Source organism: Lagopus leucura, unplaced genomic scaffold (assembly GCF_019238085.1).
Source record: "Lagopus leucura isolate 7727_CA_CO unplaced genomic scaffold, USGS_WTPT01 Super-Scaffold_100029, whole genome shotgun sequence".
NCBI classification, from domain to species: Eukaryota; Metazoa; Chordata; class Aves; order Galliformes; family Phasianidae; genus Lagopus; species Lagopus leucura.
In genome coordinates, this window is record NW_024962280.1 from 499,818 (window position 1) to 512,979 (window position 13,162).

General features: G+C 47.5%; 1 protein-coding gene across 11 annotated transcripts in view; it reads left to right on the forward strand.

The window, feature by feature from the left end:
* MBNL1 (muscleblind like splicing regulator 1) overlaps positions 1–13,162 on the forward strand; it is a 31,558-nt gene extending 18,396 nt beyond the window's left edge. For 3 of the 11 annotated variants that reach the window (XM_042881022.1, XM_042881014.1, XM_042881020.1), the window contains 5 exons: positions 1,198–1,351; positions 5,140–5,175; positions 5,869–5,963; positions 8,856–8,930; positions 9,899–13,162. In XM_042881022.1, coding sequence (XP_042736956.1) covers positions 1,198–1,351; positions 5,140–5,175; positions 5,869–5,963; positions 8,856–8,912 — 342 coding nt within the window. In that variant the 3' untranslated portion in view covers positions 8,913–8,930; positions 9,899–13,162. Of the gene's footprint in view, positions 1–240; positions 295–1,197; positions 1,352–5,139; positions 5,176–5,868; positions 5,964–8,855; positions 8,931–9,898 lie in introns of all 11 variants that reach the window. The other 8 variants (XM_042881012.1, XM_042881017.1, XM_042881013.1 and 5 more) reach the window with 5 other exon arrangements.

A 13,162-nucleotide genomic window follows, 5' to 3' on the forward strand; every position in this document is an offset into this window, starting at 1 on the left:
GGGCACGTGGGGGCTGGCTCTGAGAGCCCCCGTCCCCCCGCCCCTCGCTGCCCCGGGCCCGATGTGCATGCCTAGTCTTGTTACCGTTGTACACGGCATCCGGTGATTTGTTTTTATTTGTTTTTTCTCACCTACCCAAATGCACTGCTGCCCCCATGATGCACCTCTGCTTGCTGTTTATGTTAATGCGCTTGACCCCACTGGCCATTGCCATCATGTGCTCGCTGCCTGCTAATTAAGACTCAGTCGGCTGTCAAATCACTGAAGCGACCCCTCGAGGCAACCTTTGACCTGGTACTATGACCTTTCACCTTTTAGCTTGGCATGTAGCTGTATTGTAGAGTCGAGTTGGGGGTTAACGTGCAGAATCCAAAAGCTCCCGGATCCCTCCCTCCCTGCCTGATGGGCGTGGGGGCAGTGGGACCAGGCCCCACGGCAACCTTAGCCTGCGCAGGCCCTGCCGCCCCCCACCCTGCCCTCCCATCCCCATCCCCATCCCCATTTCTATGCCATCCCATCCTTCTCATCCCGTCCCCTCCCCTCCAGTCCCCGTCCCATACCCTCCCATCCCCATCCTGTCCTTCCTGTTGCTGTCCCATCCCAGTCCCATCCCCGTCCCTTCTCTGGGAGCCGCGAGGGCCGGGCCCGGTGCAGGGTGCGTTGGCATGGCTTGGCGGCGCTGCGGCGTGGAGGCGGCCGGGGGAGCCGGCATGCGGCAAGCTCTGCATGCCAGGCAGGCGCTGGGGCCGGGAGTGGGGTAATGCCGGCAGCGCCGCGCCGTGCCGATTAACATCGCTTCTACGTGTTGATCCTCATGGAGCTCTCAGCACTGCTTCCCCCCGCCCGATAGCCTTGCTCCTCGCCCAAGCCCTGAAGCTTTACCGTAGTGTAATGGTTACTCCAGTTCTTACAACGCGCGGCTCCGACACGTCTCCCTGTACTGCTGCCATGGTAGGCCGAAGTAGTGCTCCCTTGTGAAGCTTTGACCTCGCCTTTTATTTGGTAGTTAAAAGTCTGCTGCGCTGCTTGCTTGCTCATGGATAAACATGGTGCTGCCCGTTTTTTTTTGCCTTCTACTGATTTTTCTTTTCTCCTTTCTCTCTTCTCTTTTTGTCTCCCTCCCATCTTCCACATCCCACACCCTCACCCTTTTTTTTTTTTTACTGGACTTTATTTTTATGCCCATCCACCATTCAGGGAATTCCTCAAGCTGTACTTCCCCCCTTACCAAAGAGGCCTGCGCTTGAAAAAACCAATGGTGCCACCGCAGTGTTCAATACTGGTATTTTCCAATACCAGCAAGCTCTTGCCAACATGCAGCTGCAGCAGCACACAGCCTTTCTCCCACCAGGTAAGTGCCAGCGCGTGCCTGGCGGGGTGGGAGGGCGGGAGCTGTGGGGCAGCACCAGCCGCCGTGCGGTGCCGCAGTGCGGTGCGGCCGTGCTAAGCGGAGGATGCTGGCAAGGAGGCTGCTTCCCTCCGGTGCTTTTCAGAGGCTGGGTGGGTGTTTTCCTCTCTAACATAAAAATCAGCACTGTGCTCTGTCCTCCCAAATCAGAACTGGAAATCTTTTCTCTTGTTCCTCTTTCCCTCAATTAATTTTTCCTTATGACACATCTCTTCAGCTCCTGTGTTTGTTTCTGTTTGCTGTGAGACCCCTTAGCCTTGCTGTGCTTAGAGGCAGGTGTGAGTCAAAACTGGAGGGCTTTGTTTCAGTTTCGGTGCAGCGGTCGTAAGGCCCAGCCAGGCAGTCTTGCAGGTAGCTGACCGTGAGCACACGCAAGCAGGATCCACGCTTCTGCTGCCAGAGCGTCGGGGCTGAGTTCAGCTAAGCAGAAGTGAGGTGTGCTTGGTTTTAATCCAGCACAACCACAGTTACACTCATCCTAGTGCAGCTGCTGAAGCATTGATGTCTGTGCTACACACATAAGCAGAAATCCCTTTGAAGTAAACAAGACGCAAAGCTTGAATATGGCTGTGGTTCTGCCAACAGCACTTCACGCAGAAGCATATTTTAGCCCACTCTGTGAGCTTCTGCCTGTATTAATGCAGGCGAGTCAGGTTTTTCCACATGAGCCCATGGTAGAGCAGCACCGTCAGTCTAGGAGGTAAGTGATGGAAAGCTGGGGACATCTGACAGGTACATACTCAAAACTGGAAGGAGGCTGAGGACAGCCCTTTGTAACTTAGGCTAGCTAGGGGAAGGGAGAAAGAAGAATGCAGCTATTGAGTCTTTACCCAAGCATGTTCAGCATGTGCATTCCTGGGAATTTGGTGCAATGCCTTTTACCATTCTTTCTTACTGGTAGAATTTTGGCATACAGTGATTCAAATGGCACAAAAATTATTTGTTTGATGCAGTGAATGGTAATAACTTACTTGGATTCCAAAGTTTAATTGCAACCTCTAATGTGTATTAGCAGAAGCTTCGTGGGGTCAATGGAAAGGCTTTGACTGAGCAGACATTAGGCCAGGACTCAGACCACATTGTAAAATACAGACCAAATGCATAAGCAATCACTGCCCATCCTGCTGATGTTAACAATTTCACAAGCTTTGTAACGAGTGGCTGATGTAGTTATCTGCAGAGGTTTCCCACTTCCATTAAGTCAAGGGGGGTTGGCTGGTTTCTGGAAGTACTCAAACTGCTCTAAATTATGCCCTTTAAACTTAGAAACACAGGTTATAGTTTGTGTACACCAGACCTTATCAACACAGCCTACCTTCTTACTTAGCCAACCTGCTGTGGAACCTGTAGGAGTTTGGTGCTTCACTTGAACTGTCTTGGCCGCTCAAGTGCAGTGGATGCCCAGCAATAGGGGTAGGGTCAGGGCAGTGAGGGGCCGACAGAGCCGTGCTGCCCCGAGGGAGCCGATGTCACGGGGTCTGCTCTCTGGGGGCCTGATGTCACAGGGCCTGCTCTCTGGGCTGCTGGGGCTCCCCATCCTGGCCAGTGGCCGGAGGTGTTCAGCACGGAAAGCAGCGCTGATGGCACTGGCTTGCTGAGCTGAGCTGAGCTGAGCTGGCTGTACGGCTGATCCTGGCCTGCGCACGCCCACTGCACACAGGAGGGCTCTGAGAGTAGATATCCCAGCAGGGAGGCACCTTCGTGTGGGCTGCTCCCAGGGGCTCAGCCACTGCACTGCTGCTGCCTGTGGGAGCTGCTGGGCGCTGCCCTGTGGGGCTCCCAGGGGCTGTGGAAGCACAGAGTTCCGTGTGTGACAAAGGAAAGCACCGGGTGTCTGCAGTCCTTGCCCGGACAGGAGTGCTGGTGCTGTGAGGTGACACATCCCATTGGGATTTTCTAAACTGGACTGAATATAATAGGCTGAAAGAAACAACGTGAAGGGGAGAAGAGAAGAAACTGCTTAAACCACAGGTGAACGTAGAATATTCAAGTTAGCTCAACTCCTCTGCTGAAATGGTCGGGAAGTGAGGCGGCCATCAGTTACTGGCACATCCTTGCGTTAACGCTCTGCCTTGTGCTGAGCAGCTCGGGAATGTCTGCGGCTGGGCATCTATTATTCATGTGTTCTCATTAGTCAGAGCTTCTGAAGTCAAGATGAATATTAAGGTCACAGCAAAAATGGTTTTTATTGCTGGTAAGAGGGCCATACAGCATTGTGTCTTCATATTTGCACATCATTGCACCCTAGTTAGGATTTTCGTCTCTGCCTTAAGTTCATCTGCTGCGATTCATCCAGAGCTTTGTGCACTGGTTATAACGCTAATGATGATAACTCAGACTGCAGTTTTGAGCTGAAATCTTCACAGGGATGTTGCAGAGAGTCATTACAAAAGTCTAACCTGTTTTTAGCATGTAGGCCTAATTATCCGTGGAGTGATCTAATGTTCCAGATATAATGAAGACTGCACTACCTTATAAATAGGGCTGTTCTTTGGAGAGGCGGGACTCGAAGGTTCTTCTATAAATCCCCATTAACACCTGAGTGTCAGGAACATGACTGAGAAAACAGTTCTACTCATGTTCATGGCCAAATGTTGTTCCATTCCTTAATCTCATAAGCGGTCCCACTGACATCAGCAATGATTCACACAGGGGGAAATCAGGAAAGATACCCTTCTTTTAACCTTTCTGTGTATTTTTCATCTTCTCCATTACACAGAAATAGATCAGTAACGAGGAAACAGAATCATTCCCTTTTCTTTGTAGCCCTCCAGACACAGTGTTGACAGGGAATCGCCTTGTCCTTGGCAGCAGTGCTGATGACTGACTCTTTTCCTGCTTACTTCAATGCTTCTGAAGCCGTGTGTGCCCCAGCACAGCACTGGGTCCCCTGCAGAGCAGTGCTCTGTGCCACAGCTCTGCAGAACACCAAAGCAGCACTGCACCACCGACAGCTCCATCTCCATTGCAATTCCTGGACTTCAGGACTTACTGTCTGCTGCATCAAGCTTAATTAGATATTGATTAATGGATATTCTGAAACATCAGTATTCACATCAAAACAATTAAAAATAGTGAAGCCTGAGTTGAGTGGTGGAAGGTGTTTTGCTGTGTAACATAAGCAGTTAGCAGCTTACTGTCATTTTAAAGCTGATACCTTCATGTTCATGAAGTTCCTCGTGGCTCTGTAGCTGAAGGGAAGGATCCAGCAGGTGGTGTCACCTGGCGTTTCTGCACAGCCCAAGGAAAGCTGCAGGGCTGCAGAGTGCCCACACAGCACGGACCTGGGCTGCTGCGGGCAGGTGCAGTTGAGTCTTTGCTGTGTCTGAGGAACTCCAGTTAGAGAGCAGTGCACACTTGTGTCGGCAGGCAGAGAGATGCGGGACAGCAGTGAGGTTCAGCTGCAGGATCCCCACGTAGCAGTGCTGGTGCTCCGGTCGCAGAGGCGAGCACAGCCCCACAGCCAGCTCAGCCCCATTTCCCAGCTTAGCCTCAGCCCCCAGTTCAGCCCCACATCCGGCTCAGCCCGCTTCTCCCTTTCTGAAGGCCAGTTCTGATGGATCACTGTGCTGTGTGTGGTTTGATTGTGCTGACGGTTACGTGCCACTGTTCCCATAATAACAATTTTTCTTCTTTGTTCAAATGGAATTTTCTAATGACACGTGTGATGGGTTGTTTTAATTCTTTTCCCTTTCCAAATCCACCTTCCTGTTGCAATGCATGATGGGCAGGCTCAATATTGTGCATGACACCCGCTACAAGTGTTGGTAGGTGCCAGCTTTGTTTCTTGATTATCTTAAACCTGTGGTGCAGCTCACGGACCCTCAAAATCCACTGCTAGATCGTAACTTGTAGCTCCTGTGCCAATCCATCCCCTCAGCCTCCCGCACTAACACCTGTCAATTAAATGCAGTCGTTTTATTTAATTGACACAGACACGTAGATGTTGTCAGTCCCGTATAGCACTCGTTTGAATTGCACAATGTTCCTTGGTGGATTTTGATTGGACTATGAGTTCCAGTGTTCAGAGACTATCTCGTTTTAAATAAAGACTGTGTCTTGCTATAGCGACGTGCGAGTATACTGTCCTTCGACAAGAGTAATTTCTGTTTTGAGTAAATATTTGGGTTGAAATTTTTAAAGACAAAAACATGTAAGTGTAAGGGCAGTTTAAAATTCTTCTGTTGATTTTTGTACTGAAATGATGAAGCTTGTTTGTGTCGATTTCTCAATTTGATGGTAACAAGCATTTCCCCTTTTTTTCTCTTTCGTTTCCCTCCCCTCTCTCTCCGGCATGTTGTCCTGCTTTGCACTGTGGTTGCATGTCACGCGCTGCCAATGACGTCTCGGGCTTTTTGCTGTGATAAATACCATGCTCAATGATCCTACCACATGTCGCTCTGGTTCCCATACTGCTACACTCTTCTGTATGTTTGCTTATATGATTTTCCTTCCGAAAGTTCCCATGGTGCACGGTGCTACGCCAGCCACTGTGTCTGCAGCAACAACATCTGCCACAAGTGTTCCCTTCGCTGCAACAGCCACAGCCAACCAGGTTTGCTAATTTACAGCTTTGTTCCTTACAGACATCTTGAAATCAGTGCTTTAATGAGCATGGGGGTTTTGATTATGCCTCTTGTTGGCCTACACATTCTCTGTAAGATCTGCGGCACAGCTTAATAAGCCTTTATCCATGCTCCAAAGGTGCTGCAGTTCCATTTCTGATGCTAAAAATAATCGATAATGGAGTTTCTGACTCAGTCTCGACATTTATGGGCCGTGCTGCTTATTTCTGCTCTCAGAGATGCAAAGAGAAAGGGATAATACAAGGAACCCATTACTTATTTCTATTTCTGTGAAGCCTACAGTTCCTCTTTGTGCAGAACTCCACTCAGATCAGCGCAACTTTTGTGCGTGGGGATGGCAGGATCAGGACTGTAACTCTGAGCTTAGCAGCCTGACCGTGTTCTGATTCTCCTCAGCTCTTCCAAAAGCAAAGCAAAGACATTTGGGGCTGGGCCATGCAGAAGCAGGATTTAAGCCTTTTTTTCTACTTACGATTCTGCTAGGCAAAGGCCGATTACTTTCTGCACTAGACAAACTTTTGCTAATAAAATGCCCAGTAAGATCTGACTTTCTTTCCAGACAGTTACCCCACTTGTTCCCATGTTTGGATATATTTTGGAAAAAAAGAATAGTGTTCTAATGAATGAGCAATCGGAAACCCTGCCAGGAGCCCCAGAGAGAGCCTGCGGTGGGGACAAGCACCAGGGCTGGGGAGCAGAGTGGCCCCAAGGGCTGCACCTGCATGGCTGGGCTGTGGGCAGGCAGTCTCACACAGTATGTGGGTGAAGGTGCACCAGCAGAAGCTTTTAAATGACAGTCTTGTTTCTCTTAGAAAAACAAAAGATTTTGTGAGTTGTACTAGCAAATGAGAATTGCCATATGTCCTTAAGCCGTCAGTTCTGCTCTGAGTGAGGGATCACTACGTGCCTTTTAGAAGAGGAGAGGAAACATTGCCCGTAACATCTTGCAAGTGTGCTACTGTATGGGTGTTGATCCCGGTGGGGGAGGTCAGTTTGTGAGGGAGGCTCCCTATCTCCTGCAGCGCCCTGCCTGTGCCGTGGTGCTGGGGCCACTTAGCGAAGGCTCAGAGATGCCATTCCAGAGGTGATTCTACTGCAGGATGCACAGGGCTGGCAGCCAGGCCTTAGTGTTGTGCATCCCAAACAGAGCTCCTGTGCCTCTGCCTTGCAAGGGGAGATGTTTGCCCAGTGCCCATGTCCCGGGTGCAAACCAGTATGAGAACTGCTGGGTGTTTGGCAGGGCCAGCCTAGAGCTACAGCTGCCTCTGTTACGTGTCACCAAAGCATCTCAGTGCCACAATGGACTGCACTGCACGGTTCATTTCAGGATTTGTCCTTAGGTTCTCCGTTAGAGCAAAGGGAACAAGTCAAGAAGCCGCAGAGAGTCATCATCAGTTCTAAAGTTTTCTTTGTCCAAATTGCCATGCATTTTCCCAGACAGATCACAGGGAAGCTCTCCGTTGTAGAAATGGATCATTTCACGCATCTCCTCCCTGGAGCCTCATAACACACTTAGTAAAGTACCGCAGCCAAACCTCAATATATACATATATTATGGATATATGTATATACCATGTGAGCAATGCTAAAGTTATTTACTGCCACACGATGCAATGTGCATGCATGCCAAAGTCTTCAGATCTGGCCCTTCATCTTCACTGACTGGTGTTGGAGGTCCCTGCCATGTCCCGCCAGCACTGCCCCGATGCTCTCCGCAGCTGGGTGCGCCAGCCTGCCTGCAGCAGTAGGAGAATGGTATGAGACAATTCCTTACCCTCGAGGCATTTCTGTGCAAGTTAGCAGTGCGGTGGAGCTGTGTGACACTGCTAGGGGAGGAGAGGGAAGAGGGGTGGAGAAAACAGCACCGAGACCTAGCGCCGGTTTGGTTAGGAGAAGTCCTCTTCATTGCCTTTCGTGCTTGGGTTAATAGACCAATGTTAGTGCCATTAGGAGAGAGTCTCTTCAAGTGCAGCAGCTGTGTGTGGCTGTGCGGAGCTGTTCTGTGTGCTGTGCCACGTCCTCCTGCACACGAACAAATCTATTTGCTCCATCCAGCAGGACGTTCTTTTCCTCTGGGTAACCACAGTTCCTGTGGTCCTGTGTGCATCAGCGTCTCCTCACAGGCCGGAGCTGTGCTGGGGCGCTGTGCTGCGTGGCTGCGCCCGGCGCGGGGGGCAGGGCGTGCGTTCCACAGCCGTACTGCTGGTAGCCCGCTGGCATCTTCACTTCGTTTTGAAGAAGAGAGGAAAATGAGTTGATGGGACACTTAAGAAGCCGTGCAGTGAATTCTGTCTGTGCACATGGAGATTTTGGGAAGCGTTCTGCTGCTTGGGGCAGTCCCAGCTCGGGAGCCAGGCCCGCGGTGCCCAGCAGTGCCAGGCAGCCCCAGCTGTGCCCCATGCTGCGCTCTTCTCCAGCCCGGGGTGCTGCAGGGCTGGGCCCAGGGACACGGAAAGCAGGAGCACTTCACAAAATCGGGCTGAAGCAAAGCCAGGGTGGGATTTGTCATTTTAAATGACTTGAAATGATACACTGAAAGCACCAAATTTTGTGTAGGCCAACAAAAAGGGCTATTTTCAATTACCGCACTGCATGACTTTCGTAGATTTTAACTTCTGTTATTTCCTCAATGACCAATAATACTTATTTGTATTTGTCAGTAGTACTTAGCACAATGTTTTCTCATTTTAAGTTGCTATTGTAGCACTTCAGTTGACTTTAACTTATAGTTACAATGTAAAATCCACCAACTCACAGCTGATGCTTACTTTTCCAGACTGTTGTGTTCTGTAGCAAAATACTGCGTCTCTGGGTTGGCTCGTGGCACGTGTTACTCATTGTTTACATTTTTTTACCTATAGATACCCATAATATCTGCCGAACATCTGACTAGCCACAAGTATGTTACACAGATGTAGACATTTTGTCATCAAACAGTAAGTTTCCAATGTGTTTCTGCTTGCAGTTTTCTTAAGCATGCTTAATTTGTCATTTGCAGGGGGATAATGTTTTTATTTCCTTTCAAAGAAAACTACTGAGATATGAGGGAGGAGGCTGAGCTCCCACTGCTGCCATTCTGTGAAGGAAGAGCCTATAGTTGGCAGTGCCCCGCCAGCCCGTGTGCTGGCCTGGTGTCAGGACAGGCATGCATGGGGAGCACTCTGCATGCGGATGTACTTTTGCATAGCAAAATAGAGTCTCTCTGATTGGGGTTTTGCTTCCTATATATAAAGGATGATGATGCCAGCTCTAGGTGAAGGAATCATGCCAAGCTCTCGGTAGAAAGAAGCAGTTTTAACTCTCCACATTTGGAAAGGCAGGGTTAGTCACCAAGCTGCAGTCCTATTGCTGTCTGCAGGGCCTGTTGCAGCAGTGTGCTGCGCAGCGCCGCTGTGGCCAGGCAGTGCAGCAGGGGTGTCGCTGCGGGTGCTGCTCATGTGTTGCTGGAGCTGTGCCCACAGACAGTGTGTGGCAGCACATTTTTCCTCCTGCACAGCCTGAGGTCAGTGCCTGAGCCGGAGAGGTTCTCCCCTCCTGTGTCTTCCTCTGAGCCAGATGTAGTTTTCAAACTGTTGCTAATTTGCATGCTGAATTCAGACTATCAGCAGCACATCACCTCTGGGTACCATGCTGTTTGTGTTATCCTTCTCCCTCCCGTGTTCTGTTTCTGCAGTGTTTGCCACTGCAGGGCCTGGTCCCAGCAGGGCACTGCTTTGGGTGATGGCTGGCCAGTGCCATGCTGTGCTTATGGCCATGAGTGCAGCAGGGGTGCCTTGCAGTGCTGTGCTTATGGCCATGAGTGCAGCAGGCAGGGCGCCCGGCAGACAGCCCCGCTGTGCTGTGTGCTCTCTGGCTGCTCCCTCGTCTGGCCGCAGGGATAACAGCACTCTTCTTTCCTTTCCAGATCATCACTGAGGAGAAAAGGACAGTGTGTTTGGGTTGAGGAAGGACAAGTTCATTAGCCATAATGTATATACCGTCAAGCCACACTCAGAACCCCCTCAGCAGTAAGACATCCACACATTGCATGTTATGGAGACGAACGAGAACTTGGAAATCCACTGCACACTGTTGCCTATATACTTTGTACATTTAATTGATATTTGTGCTGAGGTGATCTTCTTGTCTAAGAACTACAACATTGTCTATCTTTTCTAGCACAGCAGTGTGCGTACGCGCTCGCATTCGCGTATGCGGCCTGTTTGCCACATAATCATGTGCGTCACCTTGAAAAGACAGACTATGATGTAACCATAAATCTATTATGTATTGGTACGTCTGTAGACCAAGATATAATTTTTTAAAGTAAGTTTATTTCTTTCAAGGTTTACAAATAACAAAGGTGCACCTTGTATTTAAAATTGCCATTATAGATGAGAGCGTGCATGCACAGTAATTTTTGTTTTAAGAGTAATATTTTTAATGTAATAGATTGTAAGAAGCGGTAAGAGAGGTATCTGACAGAGATGAATGTGCCAAGCAAAACCACAACTGTGTCTATTTTAAAGCGCGTCGATGGCTTTAAGTACCACGTTGTTAAGGATTCTCATGAAGTGCCATAGACTGTACATCAGACCAGAGTGTTATTTTGCAGTGTTATTTTCAGAACCACGTTTTCGCTTTCCTTGCTCGTACCGATCAGGCAAAGGGCACCGTTCTGTTTCCAAACCAAAGCCGTCTCAGAAATGGCGCTCGCTGTGCTGCCGCGCGCCGGAAAGGGAAAAGCCATTTCTGAGACGCGGTGACAAGTGTGTGAGGAACTTCTCCTGCTTCTCTGTATAGCCTCTGTCAGAAGTCAAAGGACTCTAAACGCTCTGCAGACGGGCTGCGCCTTCCCTTCGCACAGTCACGCCTTAACTGGTGACTCTAAACTAAGGCGGCGGAAGCACTGGGTCAGATGCACGACAAACCAAAACGTGGCGAAACGGAGATGTTGATTAGCGTAGGAATCGGGTGGGGTAAATGCTCGGGTGAGTTTTATATGTGATTTTTCTGTTCAGATTAACTGCTTATAGCCTTAGAAAGCCTTTACAAAATAATAATAAAGAACAGATAGATGTGCATTCGAGTTTTAAGAACGGATTCATCCAAAGGAATTCCTCTTTGTGGTTTGGATGTTGCAGCTCGTAAAGGGTATTTTTGCTCTGTTCAGCAAAGTGCTGACGTGGGGGCCAGGGCACTGGCAGCACAGCGGGTGGAAGAAGCGCGGGTTCGGTTCTAGAACCCTCCATACTTCCGAGTTTACGGCGAGTTTTTATGCTTGAGAGAGATGCTTTATAGTCTAAGAATGACGTGTTGATTTTACTGATTGTACTGTACATCTATTAAAGCCTTAGATTATTACATTACGGGTTACAACCCATACCAATGTAATTTCAATCGTGTTAAGAAAGTATAGGTGACTTCACATGTTATCGTAGTTACTCGACATTATAGAATATTGCTTATTTTCTTCTCGTCGGAAGTGTAGTTTTCATTTCTTACATTTATTAGGTCGTTTCGTTTCCTATTACCAGCTGAGTGCCGTTTCAGCTCCTGGGGTCGTGTTTTGTCAGAGCTGAGCGATGAGTTTTCTGAGATAGAGAGCAGTTTTCTTCATCACGTAACTCAGTTTTGGATCTCTGTAGCATCATCCGAATATTCGTATTCTTGTTGACAAAATGACTTCTATTTTGCCAATTTAATATGACAATGTAAGAATGTCAGTCATCGTTAGTTCTTGTCTAGTTCTCATTAAAAGAACAAAGATCTTTTATATGGATATCTTATAATTATATAATCATTGCTAAGTAAGGAGTTAAGTTGTTGCTATGGCAACGATCCTGGCAGACAATTGAGTAATATTTTGATGATTTATTTTGTTTGTAATTAGTTATTATGAGAAAATCTAGTTCCTAGATATTAGAATAAAATTTATTTTCTACTGTATCCATTTCAAATGTTAAAATATTGTTTAACTATTTTTTGAGATCCCTGGATATCAGGCCTTGTTATAAATAAGCTGCATAATCGATAGATCAAGGGACTTTTTGTTGATAATCCAAATACTCAAAGTTTACGTAATGAGAATTATCGCGTGTGTGTGCAAACTCGTGAGGGTTGATTATGCTGCAGTTGAGCATGTGGGAACGGACCGGGAGAAGGTTGACTTTTTGCACTTCTGTATATAGTCAAAAAAGAGAGAAACCTGTATAATAGTAAGATCTTATTTTGAATAAAAATGTCTATAATTACAAGGAGTTTTGTTAAGGCTAATAAAATGACAGGCTGAACAAAATTGCTTGCAAAAGTGGCACAGAGTTAGCACTCCATACCCCTTCGAAAAAGTTGCTTTGCTTTATGTGGACAGCTTGTAGTTTGCCAGGATTTTTTCAGCTGGAAAGATATGCCATCCTTCCGAGATCTCATGACTGACAAAAGCTCCACTGGTTCAAATCTGCCTGAAAACCATTACGAAAAAAGGAAAAAAAAAAAAAAAAAAAAAAAGGAAAAAGAACAAAAAAAAGCCGGTACTTCAAACCATCAAGGTGAACCCATGGATCCAGTATTGCGTACATTACTCAGAAACTACTGCATGTTTAAAGTATCAAAGCTATATTAAAGGTATATACTACTCCGACCAGTTTCTGACCATTTCAGTGGTTTATTGTTCACAAAAAAGATTCTTCAAAACCGATACTGACTTTCACAAAAGAGTTGAATCATGAACAGGCAAACCGAACAGCGCACCGTAGCTGTAGTTGTTACGTGATTATTTTTTATTGCTGTAGTGGTCCTGTTCTTTTAGCAGGTGAAAAAAAAGAAAAAAAAACAGACGAAATTTTACAGTTTTAATGGGAAGCACTCAATAAACCTCGTGGTTGTCAATGCCAAAGCTGGAAAGAAAAGGCGGTGGGGCCGTTCCTTACCTCCCTCCGGTGCTCAGACGCAACGAGGGGTAAGCTGCACTTATTTGCAACCCCGCAACTTTCATCTGCTGAAAGGACAGATGTGCTTGGTTTTACTATTATGTAATCACAACTTACTTTTGCTTGTAGTTGCTCCGAATTATGTACTCTGTCCTGGGCTGCAATTTGTTTTTATGCTTATTTTATTCTTACTGCTATAGTTGACCTTGCTGTATGGAAAAATAAAGTGAAATTGCCCTAATAAAAGTTCTCTTTCTTAA